The sequence below is a fragment of the Apiospora aurea genome (genome assembly GCF_038362705.1).
Source record: "Apiospora aurea strain CBS 24483 chromosome Unknown utg000007l_segment0_segment0, whole genome shotgun sequence".
Classification (NCBI taxonomy): domain Eukaryota; kingdom Fungi; phylum Ascomycota; class Sordariomycetes; order Amphisphaeriales; family Apiosporaceae; genus Apiospora; species Apiospora aurea.
The window spans coordinates 2,568,118-2,581,866 of NW_027117394.1; the positions used below are offsets into that span (position 1 = coordinate 2,568,118).

General features: G+C 53.8%; 6 protein-coding genes across 6 annotated transcripts; 3 read left to right on the plus strand and 3 right to left on the minus strand.

The window, feature by feature from the left end:
* Positions 1 to 685: 685 nt before the first annotated feature.
* Positions 686 to 1,847, plus strand: PG986_011040 (UBX domain-containing protein 1; the record flags this gene model as incomplete). The annotated part of the gene is made up of 5 exons (XM_066847262.1): positions 686 to 767; positions 845 to 1,038; positions 1,179 to 1,277; positions 1,349 to 1,605; positions 1,655 to 1,847. 5 exons carry the CDS (start codon positions 686 to 688, stop codon positions 1,845 to 1,847), a joined length of 825 nt encoding a protein of 274 aa, XP_066696753.1.
* Positions 1,848 to 2,592: 745 nt separating this feature from the next.
* On the minus strand, positions 2,593 to 3,125 carry PG986_011041 (ribosomal protein P1; the record flags this gene model as incomplete). Its single annotated transcript, XM_066847263.1, has 3 exons — positions 2,593 to 2,778; positions 2,871 to 2,948; positions 3,057 to 3,125. 3 exons carry the CDS (start codon positions 3,123 to 3,125, stop codon positions 2,593 to 2,595), a joined length of 333 nt encoding a protein of 110 aa, XP_066696754.1.
* A 1,248-nt stretch (positions 3,126 to 4,373) lies between these two features.
* Positions 4,374 to 6,021, plus strand: PG986_011042 (uncharacterized protein; the record flags this gene model as incomplete). The annotated part of the gene is made up of 6 exons (XM_066847264.1): positions 4,374 to 4,587; positions 4,666 to 5,054; positions 5,111 to 5,277; positions 5,332 to 5,545; positions 5,596 to 5,781; positions 5,839 to 6,021. 6 exons carry the CDS (start codon positions 4,374 to 4,376, stop codon positions 6,019 to 6,021), a joined length of 1,353 nt encoding a protein of 450 aa, XP_066696755.1.
* Positions 6,022 to 6,371: 350 nt separating this feature from the next.
* Positions 6,372 to 7,245, minus strand: PG986_011043 (uncharacterized protein; the record flags this gene model as incomplete). The annotated part of the gene is made up of 4 exons (XM_066847265.1): positions 6,372 to 6,398; positions 6,504 to 6,518; positions 6,584 to 6,738; positions 6,879 to 7,245. 4 exons carry the CDS (start codon positions 7,243 to 7,245, stop codon positions 6,372 to 6,374), a joined length of 564 nt encoding a protein of 187 aa, XP_066696756.1.
* Positions 7,246 to 7,925: 680 nt separating this feature from the next.
* Positions 7,926 to 9,149, minus strand: PG986_011044 (uncharacterized protein; the record flags this gene model as incomplete). Its single annotated transcript, XM_066847266.1, has 1 exon — positions 7,926 to 9,149. One exon carries the CDS (start codon positions 9,147 to 9,149, stop codon positions 7,926 to 7,928), a length of 1,224 nt encoding a protein of 407 aa, XP_066696757.1.
* A 1,264-nt stretch (positions 9,150 to 10,413) lies between these two features.
* PG986_011045 (uncharacterized protein) lies at positions 10,414 to 12,519 on the plus strand (the record flags this gene model as incomplete). Its single annotated transcript, XM_066847267.1, has 5 exons — positions 10,414 to 10,537; positions 10,615 to 10,708; positions 10,771 to 11,363; positions 11,419 to 11,711; positions 11,737 to 12,519. The coding sequence occupies 5 exons, from the start codon at positions 10,414 to 10,416 to the stop codon at positions 12,517 to 12,519; spliced, it is 1,887 nt and encodes a 628-aa protein (XP_066696758.1).
* Between the last annotated feature and the right edge of the window lie 1,230 nt (positions 12,520 to 13,749).

The following is a 13,749-nucleotide window of genomic DNA, read 5'->3' on the forward strand; positions in this document are numbered from 1 at the left end:
AAGCACAGTGCGCCCGCTTGCCATCTGCTGAGGATGGTATTAATATCAGCCAGCCAAGCTGGGTAAGCTGGGCTGAGCTGACCAGATCATTAATTTTACTGCGTACATCGCAACAACTGTAACTTTACTACCAGTGGTGTTTGGAATAGAGTGCATACCTATATCAAAGACATACACATCCTACATACCCAACGTAGCATCGATATCGTAGAACAGATAGGCGAACCTTAGCCACTCGGTTGCTCTGCAAACAGCATTCAGACATGTGGCCATTCTGGTCCGTCGTCCGTCGTCGTTTTATTTCATTTGACAGCTCCAGTCAATTTGATCAATGTAAGTGAGCCTGGTAGGTACCCTCAGGCTGCATGGCGACACCTGCACGGCCCATTCAACTTCCGTGTACCTTCTTAGCCCACGCCCAAGGACTGGAACTCCACAAACCTCCGTTGGAGGCAACTCTGTTGATGACGTTCCATGGTGCCCTGCAAGCAACCTACCAAAGCCTGTGAATCGCCTCAGGCCCTCAGCAATCCATTCCCTTAGATTTCTAGTTGCATTCAACAACAACTTCTTGGTTTTGGACAGCATCCGGCAAAACCCGACCTTCCTGCTAGATTCAGTTCCGAATCCTCTACTTGCCTATCATACACATTTCACTTAGTGAGAGCCATCAGGATCGCCCGCCATGTCGTCAGATCTGAACACCCTATTGGAGATGGGCTTTGACAAATCACGTGCCGAAATGGCCGTGAAGAGAACCGGAGGCCGTAAGAGACCCAACCGCCATCCTGCACGCGTTTTGGGAAGGAAGAGCGTTGATTTACTGACTGGACTGCCTCAATAGTGGAAGGAGCGATCAACTGGCTGGAAAAGAACCAAGACACCCCGCTCGACGAACTCGAAGCGGAGGAGGCTGGCCCCTCGGTCAACGCCGAGGCCCTTGGTGAGGGTCAAGTCGCCCAGTCCATAGTCTGCAATGACTGCGGCAAGAAGTTCCGGACCAAACAGCTCGCTGGTTTCCATGCCGAAAAGACGTATGTTGCCTCGCTCGCTGGCTGGCTTACCTTTTGGCGGGCATGCCTTCCCTTGTGTAAAAGTCCCTGCGTCGCTAACTTGCTCAAAAATAGCGGTCACGATGACTTTGCTGAGTCAACTGAGGAGCTTCCCCCTTGACGGAGGAGGAGAAAGCCCAACGGCTGCAGGATATGCGCGCCGCGCTTGCAGAGAAGCGCGCAAAGCAGGCCCTCGTCGACAAGGAGGAGCAAAAGCGCAACGAGGTAAGCCGTCAACTTCACAGAACTTTTGTATTTATGAATGTTATTTACACTTGATACTTACATCATCACAGGCAATCCGCATGAAGGCTACCAAGGAGACCCAGGACATGAAGGAGGAGATCGCCCGCAAGGAGCAGATCAAGGAGGCCGCCAAGAAGCGCCAGGAGAAGCTCGACGATGCCGAGGCCAAGAAGCGCATCAAGGCCAAGATCGAGGCCGACAAGGAGGAGCGCCGCCGCAAGGCCGAGGAGGCCAAAGCCGCTCGCGAGGGTCGGGCACCCGCCGCCACCCCCTGCCCCTGCCCCGGTGGCCGCACCCGTCCCATCTCGTCCCGCCGCGACGCATAACGAGGCGCGGCTGCGACTCCAGCTCCCCAGCGGCAACGTCATGAAGACGCTGCCGGCCGAGACGACATTATTTGAGGTCGCCCAGATGCTGCAGACGGAGAGCGGCGCAACGGTCACCAAGTTCGTCATGAACTTCCCCCGCAAGACGTTCGAGGGCATCGACTTTGGCAAGACGTTGAAGGAGGCCGGGCTCGTCCCGAGCGCGGCTCTGATTGTCCAGTAAAGCCGAGTCGGATCGAACGATGAACGACTGACGGACGGACTGGGTGGCAATGACGATAACGAGTGCATTGGGAATGGCGTTTGGGTCTTACGACGGCAAAGTTACCATGAGAAAAGGCATTTGATATGGAAGTCAGATACCTGATGGCTCTTCGCGTAAGAGCCGCGTATTTCGTACAACCACTATTAGCAAATGCCAAGCCATCCGACTTGTTGTGTCCGTTCAGCATGGTAGTCCAATAACATATTCGGCAGCTCGCGAGGTGTGATCTACAAGGGGTATGTTCCCCAGCAAGACATCAAACCTTTAGTCATCCAACAATTACACATCGACCTGTTGTCATGGCCAGCAAGCCCCCAAGGGGTTTAGAGACAAACAGCACTCAGGAGTATTGGCGATGGATCGTAAAGTGAAATGCGATACCGAATTCCTGTCCAAGGGACCAGTGGGCGTCACATGTCACGGGGGTAGGCAGACGGCGAGCGTTACAGATTTGTTTGTCATTTCTCCCGAAGGCCATCATCAGATTAGATCTATGCGAAGAGCCAACTTTTGTCTTATCGCCTGGGGCAAGCATCCGGATATCGTGCCCATTGCCTTCCCTTCACGCCGCACACCGAAGTAGGTGTGTTATAAGTGAAAACCCCAGAACCATGCATGATGAATGAAGTCACAAAGGGAAGAGGAGGTGGTCGTTCTTTTTGTCGTGATCGTGGTAAACGGAAAGTTCATCGTAAAGAACCGCTTAATCGAAGAGACCGAAGCCCATATCCTCGTCGGACTCCTCCTTCTCCTCCTCCTTCTCCTCAGCCTTGGCCTCCTCAGCGGCACCGCCAGCGGCGGGAGCGCCACCAGCAGCGGGGCCAGCAGCGGCACCACCACCGGAGCCGATGTTGGAGAGGAGCTCCTTGATGTCCTTGCCCTCAAGAGCCTGCAAAACACCAGAGGTTAGTATCGTACAATTCCCAGTCCACAATCTTGTATTTCGCATTTATTCGCTGTGGGGTTTTTTGTGGCTCGTACCTTGGCGAACAGAGAGGTCCAGATGGGCTCAATATCGGCGACGTTGGCAGCCTTGATCAGGGTCTGCAGCTTGTCGGCCTGTAGAGAGAATTGCAATGTCAGCCGCTCAGCCCTCGCTACCAGTTCTCGAATGCATATCGGTTTGTTTCCCGTGGTCGCATTTTAGTGGGTGGATTTCGGGCTTACAGTGACGGGGACGTCCTCATCGGCGAGGATGAGCGCCGCGTAGGACGAAGCCAGCTCAGCGGTAGACATTGTGAAATGTGAAGGTTGTTGGTGAGGTGGGCAGAAAAGGTATGTGTTGAGAGTTGCAATTCTGCTTGCTGGCGCTGATGGGCTGGTTTTGCGATTTACGACTCCGATGTCAGAGGTCACTTTTCGAGATGGAGACTAACACTGGACAATTTTGAGAAAGAGGGTCGAACAACCCTAAGCGGGCGTGAGCGTGCTTGTGTGGCCGACCGGAGCTTCGGGTAAACGATGTTGCAGCTGGGAAGAAGCTGAAGTGGGGCTGTTTAGCTGTCGGTTCCCTGATTGGGTGCAGACCTCTCAGATCTTGCGAGCGAATTAGAAGCCTCGGGCAGTTTCACCAGCCCCACGAGACGTGAGAGAGAGAGAGAGATGCCCCACGCGGCCATTGCCATGGTTAGCATTAGCACTTTTTGCACGCCTTATCCTGCGCAGCCGGCGCAATTCAGCATCTTTAGAATTCGCTGGATTCCGTGCCAGGCTTCTGACTAGGGTGTCGAAGCGTGATAGCAAAAATACCCGGCTACCTGCTCAATCATCATCATAGCCCCACCTGATGGCTCAACTTCCCCGCCTTCCATGCGATATGCCATAGAGCAATGACAGTTGGGCCCAGTCTCGAGGAACAATTCCGAACTGCCCGAATCAGCGCATCTCGGGCGACGCAAGCAGCGGCAGCAGCCAAGCAACCGGAAGGGCAGCAACGAGTTCGCATGTGTCAAGTCGCGGAATCCAATACCAAGACCTCTTGCTGCTTGCCTAGAAGGCCCAGACTATCCCAAGCTATCGCCATCGTGAACATTCTCGTATTTTACTGATCGTCCAATCCCTGCTCCACCCCAGAGATCCAAAGAAGCCCCCCTAGCTTTGAGTAGATTGGCTCTTATCCCCCCCACGTAAGGACCTCTAAACATCACTCTACATACAACGACGTCTCTCCAACTCCACGTCATTGGGCATTCTTATGCACAGCCTGGCTTACTGCAGCTGATGCTCACGAACCACCACCACCATCATATCGGTATATGCCTTTTACAGCGAAACTGAAACAGCACACGCGCCCTGCAACCTACCTGATTAGTTCTCGCATCCCCCATACAGAAAACGCTACTGCGAAGAGGGGCTGTGTGAAACTTTCTCCAGGAATCACCTGTGCTGTATGCTCGCTCTTTGTCCAAACCGGTGAAAGCATTTTACGGACAACAACTCGGTCTCAACCCGAAAATCTATCGATCATATCCCCCGACACCGACCATGGAAACACCCAAGATCCCTGCGCCCAGAGACGAGGGCGAGAAGCGCATTCTAGCTGAGCTCATGTCCATCCGTGATCAATTGCAATTGCGGAAGCTCGACCGGACAACGTACGTCCGCACCCAAGATGTCATGGTCCTGTATGAAAAGACGATCGAGCAGGTACGCCAGCTCAACGCGGCAAGGACAGGCAAGAAGTCGGAAGAGAACCAAGGTAACCGCTTTTCTCGAGCATCGGACAAGGTGGCCCTTCTTGGGTGCGGCTGTACGCTAACATGAGTGTTTTTGACAGTCGATCGGGTCGTTGACAGTTGTTTCCAACTTCTGTCTTTGTTCTTCATGACGATTGGGCGCAACAACGAGGCGCCAGCAGCATACTCCCTCACATCGACGATTAAGCGTTTACTCGACCACCTAGACGAAGCGAACCTCTTCTCGGCGAAGGATCTGGCCAGCATCGAACATACACTAGAGCGACTATCGGCCATAGTGAACAACACCAAGACCAAGGAGCCGGCGCCTTTCCTTGAGACTCTACTCTCCAGCCGGATCGATCGTTGCCGAGAGACTCTAGACGCGCTGAAGCTGAGGTTAAAGGAGTACCATGATACCATCATCCCAACACACGAGAGACTGGTCTCCATCTTACGCCAGATGGCTGCTATCAACACCAAACCCAAGGTACCTCAGCAATCCCAACATTGTGCCAAAACTCGCTCTGACCCGTTCCTTTACAGTTCAAGCCTGAAGACATAAACAAGCTGCGAGCGCAGCTGAAGGATATCGAATCGCAAATGGTAGACGGTCGCTTTGTTGGTCCAGAGGGCAAGCCTTTGGCAGGAAGTGAACAAGTCATAGCTTTGCTTGAACGCTGCCAAACGTACAGCGACATAGTGCTGGAAAAGTCAGTGTAGCCCAAACGACTGTGCGATTTGGGCCGCAGCTAACAATATTCCAGGAGAGGCCAGTTCCCAGAGCAATGGAAGTTCGTATATGATACCTTGACCGGTATACGCAACGAGCTCGACAAACTATCTCTCACCCAGGCCTGGTCCCTACGAGAGACCGACCTGTACGACTATCAACGACAACTTGACAAGATTGACGAGAATCGGGTCGATGGAAACTGGGTCGACGCAAAGGGGCAACCTGCTGATCTTTATGTGCAACGGGTACGTGGTACAGCCATGAGTAAAAGTATTCAATTACTGACAAGCCACAGACCTTGCTCTATCTTATCCGACGCAGCTACGGCTATATTTACCATCTAATGATTTCGTCTGAGCCTGTTTCCGAGGCCTTGTTGCCCATTTACAATCAACTCCAGACACTGAAGCGCTGCTTAATAGAAGTTCAGAACAGTGGAGGAGTCTCGAGCGTGAGGGAGTTATACCCATATAGCATGAAGGTACGTGGTGTTCTGTGGCGTTTCCGGGTTGGTGTGCTAACCTTGTGGCTCTTTTAGCTCAATTCTATCGACAATCTACGAGTTGACGGGAAGTTCATGGTTAGCGGTGATATCCCAGAAGGCCAAGGGAGCGTCTCTGAGCTGCTTTCTCAATGCTACGATCTGAACTACGAATTGAGGGTCGCAGCTGAAGAGATGGCCGACCAAGGGAAGCCTGAGAGCAAGGACGAGAACGAGTAGCTTCGATAAGAGTAAGGGGCCACAAGAGCGTGGACAATATGCGGATGTCGCTCCCCGCTGGCAAGTAGTCGTTGCACGATGCGCGTCTGCCTTTCATGATGCTTCGTACACAGTATCATCTGCGATTGAAGACAGTCACTTCTTTCTAGCGTCTGCATTTCCGATATCATGAGAGGTTGGGAGTCACTGGATGCGCCTCATAAAATCAAGGGGGACGGTCTTGGGAATTGACAGTATTCCTGATATAATCAGTGTATGAATGATATCCACACCCCATAATTCCATTCTCGGCAGCATAGATTTGGACATAATAAAGCATGTTCCGAGATGAAATTTGTGCCCATCGTGTCTCATGGGTACCGGAATGCGAGCTTGACCTGTGTGCAAAAGTCAGTAAATACTTCCATTACCTCTTGCAGGCTCATCTATTTCCGGTTTATGTTGAAAAGGGGGGGCAGCGGGTCCTGCCGTGGTCAACTTACAGGCCATATTTGAACCTATATGCAAATGCGTTAACTCTTGTTTTCTCAAAGTGAAAGGGATGGGGTATGCTAAGCTGTACCTTTTCCATATCCCATACACCGCTCGTGGTGTAGATATCCTTCTCGAGCAAAGCTCTGACTTCCTCCACGGACTCGGCAACCATGATCACGGTGCTGCCGGCGAAGTCCCATTTCGTGGGATTGTCACCCTGAGGCACAGATCCGAGGGCCGCACCTGTTTGTTGTACGTGTTAGTTCTTTGGTCAATTGTTTCTTTAGCCAAGAAGAAATCGCTTCATCTTCGTTGATGGGGACTAAACAAAAAAAAAGAAAAAGAAAAAGAAAGAAAGAAAGAAAGAAAGGGAAGATGCTTACCACCCATCTTCAAGGCGCCCGACTCGATGTGCTTGGTGAGCCCCTCAAAGTGCTTGGGCCGCACCTCGAGCCGCTTGGCCTGCATGCCGGGCTTGTCCGGGACGACGACGAGGAACTCGAACTTGCCCGGCGGCGGGGCCGAGATGGCCGGCTTCGCTGGTGCCGATGAGGAAGACATGGCGCGGCGTGTTCCGAAACTGTAGCTGGTACAGAAGAAAGGGAGCAGAGAGAATGACGGGGTGAAAGTGCGGACGCTGGAGGACTGAAAAGTCGAGGTGGTGTAGACTAGGCGGCGTGGGGTAAGGCCGATGAGAGATCGGGGGGTGAAGAAGCGGAGGGGTGCTGCTGCTGCTGCTGCTGCTACCATTGGGGAAGAAGACATGGCGCGGCAGGGTAAAGGGAAACGAATCGGCGCTTTATATACACGCGGTCATTGAGCTGCTGCTGGAGCGAAGGCGAGGGGCAGGCAGCACACCAACGGTGCAGTGCAAGCTTATTAGGTTAGGTAAGTAAAGTAGGTGTGTGTTGCTTGTAGGGCGTACGATCGGGCGTACGATACAATCGGCGTTTTACTCCAACCCGAATGAGAGAGATGCCGCGGCAGGGCGGCGGATGGACCTGCGCTGCCGAAGATAGAGGAAGGCCCCACCCAGCACTCGATTCCCTTGCGCGCCCTTTTGTTTGGCGAGGACACACACCCCGCCATCTATTATCCGCTTTGAATGGGTGTCGGTTGCTCCCGATAGGCTCCCCCGAGACATTGACTTCCACTTCTGTACGTAGACGGGCGGTAGGGATCAGGGCCCTTCCGAAAAACGCAATCTTGGTTCTAATCGGGCTCCTTTTTTTTTCATGTAGACTTTTGGATAGATCCTTGGGGAGAGTAGGATATCACAGTCCCTGTTGCAGACGAATATTTGATACATTTGCCAGAGAGTAAGATGCATATTACGGCATTGCACATGTATGAGGTTCCATGTATGTAGCATCCGCCAACTAACTGCTGGTTGCACTTGCGCGTGAAACCGACCGCCAAATCCCTCGCAATCAAGCCGGAATCTTCTCGAGGATGGCAAAGAACAGCGGTCCCCATCGCCCTCCACTCGGGTGATCAGGCAACACGATCCAGCCATGTTTGGTACGCTCCGCCCAGCTGTCCAGCATCTCCTCCTCCCCCGCGTCATTGCTACGCACGACCTTGACATCCCACTTGATCCCGAGCTTCTTCCTGTCCTTCTGTACGAGCTCCTTGCCCTTCTCAATGACCCCGTCGTTCTCCTCGCTGCTGAGGGAGCACGTAGCGTAGACGACCCGCCCACCGACCTTGACGGCGCGGAGCGCGGTCATGAGCAGTGCCGCCTGGATCTTGGCCATCTTCTTGGATTGACCCGAGCGCCAGAGCGCCATCTCGTCGGCGATCTTCCCCGCCTGTCGCGCGCGAGCGTGCGCGTGCAGAACGTGCCGCTCGCTCGAGCAGGGCGCATCGAGGAGCACCTTGTCGTAGCCTCCTGCGCGCTGAGGCAGCGACATGACGGCAAGCGGGTCCGATCCGTCCAGTTTCAGGACCTTGACCTCTCCCCTCTGGAAGAGCGCCGGGGGCAGGTAGGCCTCTAGGTTGGCCGCCAGGCGCTTGTTGCGCGCGCCGTCCATCTCGTTGCTGTGCAGACACCCGCCCGCCAGTGTCGGCGCGTCCGGGTCGTCACAGGTAGGCGGTCGGAGGAGCTGCGCCAGCGCTAGGCTCTTGCCGCCTGGCGCTGCGCAGAGGTCCAGGACCTTGTCGCCCGGGTCTGGGTTGAGTAAGCGGACGGGCAGGAGCGACGCGGCGTCCAGGTTCCAGTGTGTCATTAAGCCTTTGGAGCCGCCTTGGGCTATAGTCACCTGTGGGGGCGGGAAGGTCTCATCGGTAGAGACGAGCTGCTGCTGGGAGGGGTCTATTTTATCACCTCTCTTGTACGCAATTAGGCGTGGCGCCTGTGAGTTCACCGTGGAATCGGATATGGAGGAGGAGGACGTAGACCCTTTGCTGCCGGGGGAAGGGAAGAAGTCAATCGCCTGCAGGTTTTCCCTGTCATCATCGGTAGATACGCCGCCGTTGGGGATCTCAGATGCTTGGTATCGGTTTATAAGCATGGCATATCGTGTGTTTTTCAGTAGAGCAGGCCGCAGTGAGTTTTTCCATCGTTCCTCGCCGTACTGTGCGGCATTGGTACGGTCAAAGGAATGTTCTGCGGCCTCGACCAGCTTGAGCTGGGCTTTGGTAAGGGCAGGCATGTCTGTGCCAGTTCAGGTAAGTAATACCTGGGTGTAATTCAAGCCGATGTCATGTTTTCTTGTGCTGACTCTTATTAGGTGAGATGTGGCGTGGCCCTGGAGTTGGAGATAATAAATTGAAACGGTTGGAATGCAGTGCCGAGAACTTCGGTTGGCGGCGCCTAGCTGGGGCCGCCTCGACAGCGTGGTTGGTACCTGGGCTTCGCTAGTCGGATAAATTCAACCTACAGCGACACATCCCGTTCGATTAATATATCGTGCCTCCGATTGTAGCAAACAATGAAAGTTCGTCTCTGTCTCTGCTAGTGCATATCTAGTAGTATTCCCCGATTGAAGGTTCACCGGGTTGATGATTTCCAAGCCAGCGGTTCGTCCAATGCTACATGGATGTCATCACTCGCGTATGCAAATAAGGTTATTTGACTGACTGACAGGCATTTGATGGACGGAGCCGTTGCTATAATCTGACTGCTTGTGCTCTACGTATAAAGCCCGATCGGCATGGGTAGTTGGTTCCCGAGTTCCCTTCCCCACGGCGGAGTCTCTTAGCCAGGGTCTGACTCTACTGTGATCATCATTGTATATGCCAAGCAGATGGACCTCATCCGAAAAGGTAGACCCCGAATAAGTGTCCCGCTGCTTGGTATAAGCCCTCCCTGGCTTGGCTCGGCGAGCTCGGTACTATATCAAACCAGCCGATGACGTGCACATAGTCAGTAAAGCCACGGTTATGAAGAGGCGTTCGGTGGATCGAAAAGAAGCAATCCTAGCGCGCACGGTTGGTCCTGACTCCGAGCAGGGTGAAGCAGGCGTTAGTGTCCCAGGTCTGCCACGTTCTCATTCGACGAGGGGGCAGGAAGGATGGCTAACCGAACCTCGAGGAGATGGCCACATCAAGCTATTGCGAACCGGCGTAACGCAGTGCGGAATACCGGGGCCATGGAGCTCGCTCCGACGCTTGCCGCTTCCTTTCCACTTTCTCGAGGGGGCGAAATGGCCTTTATTGCTTTTTTTTCTCTCTCTCTCTTTATCTCCTGCACTCGTGAAGTTCATAGGATCGACTCGCGTCCAGTCCCAGTGTAACTTGAAACACGGATCCGGTGGACACCGTAAAAAGCTGTCGTCGTTCCGTCTCGAATGCGACTGACCAGCTGGTCCCTTTTCTCTGGCTTTCGACATTCTCCCCTTATTTCACTTTTCTCGTTATTTACCAACCAGCTAGTCTGGATGAGAAGAGCGATTGGTTTTCTCTCTCTCCTTTAAAATGGCCTCTTCGATTCTGTTGCTGCTCCTCGCAGCTATAGGGTACGGGGTATATCGCTACGCCTCTGCCCTGGCAGGGAATGTGACCAAAGCAAAGCGCACCGGGCTTCCCTACCATGTAGTTCGTAAGTTATGCCTTCGCGCCGATAGCCAGGCATGGCAGCTCGTTCGTAATGTAGCTGACCACTTCTGAATTACACAGCTATGAATCCTCACAACCCCATTGCGCAAATGTTCCCTTTCTGGAAGCGCCTGTTCAAGTTGCTGCCCCGCAGATATTGGGAAGACATAATGCCGTATGTCGCATGCACCTCCTCAACTGAATATACTTATATGTGTGATATACTGACATTCGTAGGGTCCTGACTTCGGATTGGCATTTTCGGGACAATTATAAGGTCTTTGAGAAACTGGGCGATGTATTCCTGGTCGCCTGCCCAGAGAAACTCATCCTTTATACCGCCAACGCTGAGGTGATCCACCAAGTCACATCCAAGCGCGAGGCTTTTCCCAAGCCGGTTCAGGTCTATAAGATCCTGTCTCTGTACGGCGAAAGCGTCCTCGCAACCGAGGGGGCCGTCTGGAAGAACCACAGGAAGGTCACCGCCGCCTCGTTCAACGAGAAGAATGCCGCGCTTGTGTTCGCCGAGTCGATCAAGCAGACGCAGGGAATGATCGACCAGTGGCTGGGGGCTGACCGCAAAGGAAATAGGACCATCAAGACGGTGGAGCACGACACCATGGCCCTCATGCTGCACATTATCGGCTATGTTGGTTTTGGTCTCCGGCTGGTTTGGCCGGGACAGTCGCTCCCACCGGACGCTGATGCCCGTCAAGCTAAATATGCCGCCTTGGAGCCTCCTGCAGGACACACCCTGAACTTCACGCAGTCATTGGAAATGACGCTGGAGAAGATCTTGCTTCTTCTCATCACACCCAGGTGGTTGTTAAGTAAGTCGACATGGTGGAAACCACATACGAATGATACTGACGTTTTGCCTGCTAGAGAATCTCCCTTTTAAGGCTACCAAGGTTGCTGCTGAAGCAGAAGAGAATTTTGTGAAATACCTAGACGAATTTCTGCATGACAAGATCGATGACGTCAAGAATGGCGACAAAGAAGTCGGGATGGACATCATGGGCCAGCTTGCCAGGACAAGTTACGGCGAGGACTCGACGTCGAAAAAGGGCAGCAAACTCCCCAAGCTGTCGGACAGCGAAATCACCGGTAATGCGTTCATCATGATCGTTGCTGGACATGAGACGACTGCCAATACGATACACTTTTTTGCTGCTGGAGTTGGCGAACAACCCCGCAGCCCAGAGACTTCTGCAGCGGGATATCGCCAACATCTTCGGCGATACAGACCCAAGTTCTTGGGATTACGAATCGAGCGTCAACGCCCTGATGGCGTCTATGGCGGGAGCTTGCATGAACGAGATGCTGCGAATGATGCCGCCCGTCGTGGATATCCCGAAGGAGGTCGCCAACAACGACCAGGTCATTGTGAAGGACGGAGAGAAGTACCATCTGCCACAGGGTGTGCACATCGGCCTGGTCGCGACGGCCGTCCAGCGCAACCCGCGCTACTGGCCCACGAAGCCGAGCAAGGTGACGGGCAACGACAGCGACAGCGACATCCACGACTTTGTGCCCGAGCGATGGTACCGGAAGGCGGAGGAGTGCGTCGACGAGGACGCGGAAGTCGAGGGCGCGGACACGGAGAACTACGGCGGGTTCGAGGGCCCCGACACGAGCGCGCAGCTCTTCCGGCCGGTGCGGGGCTCCTACATCCCCTTCTCGGACGGGGCGCGGTCGTGCCTGGGCCGGCGCCTGGCGCAGGTCGAGCTCACCTCGGCCCTGAGCGTCATCTTCCAGAAGTACAGCCTCGAGCTCGCGGTGGACGAGTGGGCGAGCGACGCCGAGGTGGAGGCCATGGACCGGACGCAGCGCGCCGCGCTCTACAAGAAGGCGCAGGCCAGCTCGCGCAAGGTGATTGCGAGCTCGTCCAGCGTGCTGACGCTGAAGCTGCACGGGGACAAGTTTGTCCCGGTCAGGCTCGTGCCGAAGGGGCAGGAGAGGTTTGTAGACTGGGTGGATTCATGATAGAAGAGATGAGAGCATTTTGGGAAGATCGCATACGGGTAGAGAGAGAAAATGTAGACATAACCTTAATGGACTATAGCCTCCTTTTCGGGCAATAGCGTGCGATATTCTAGGGTAGCATTGACTTGATATACTTTACATGATCATCGGATGCTATGTAGCAAGTAGGTAGGTCGAGTATTTCCTTCATGGCAAGAACCGCTGCTTTCACCAGATGACGCCGTACCTTAAGTCCCATTGGAATGGCGTTTTCGGACGTTTATTCCACTGGGTATACATCTAATTGGATAATCACCCACGGAAATAATTATACGAAAAGAAGTGCTATTGCTATCATTAGAAGAGGATAATTGCCAAGAAGTTACCTTAGGTAAGTACCCGACTCATGTGACGATTGGCTATGTCGTCAACATGTCACAGTCGCTACAGTGATTCCATTTCCAGCCAATGGCAATTCTCCCTCCGGCTTTCATTGCGGCATTACATACTTTTGCCATGCTGAACAAGTCGATACAGGAAACATATCAACTCTACCTAATAATAATAATGGAATCGGTGTATTTTAGGTGAATGGGAAAACGCAACCCTAAACGCTATGAGAGCCCCCTGTACATGAACTATATGTATGTTGACCAAGTTGACCAACGGGGTGCAAACCCGCAAAGCTTCAGGCCCCTCTTTGGGTCCCTGGAAGGCCTTTAAGGCAGAAGGTGTGGAGGATCTGCGCCGCTTGCGTGCCGATGCCAGGTGCTAACGAGGCAGAAAGTGGGAGGGTGTGAGCTGTCTGGGAGCCACCCAAACCCCAAACTCGGCGGATTTGCTGTCGTGGGGCCTGCCAACAGTGCCAAGCCCCAATGCCATTACCAAAATCGACGGAACCTCCCCCCCCAGCTCCCAGCTTTTGGGCGGCTTGCCCCCAAGTCAACACAGACACGAAAGACGAAGGCCCCCCAGAAAACATAAACAACACCCCCCTCCCCTCCCCTTATTGCCTGCCCGACTGCCCTATGTAGCCTTCCCGTCCGTTCCTGTCGCTACTACACCCCGACGCACGGCACGCCCCCTTGATCAAGTATACAACACCTACCAAGTCCCTTCTCCATCATCATCATCGCTCCCCCGTTCATCACGATCCAATCTGCTGCATTTCTCCAAGAAGCATCGCATCTTGGTCGCCGTTTCCACGCGACCACAACTATACCCATTACTACATACTTTTCACCCGTTCCA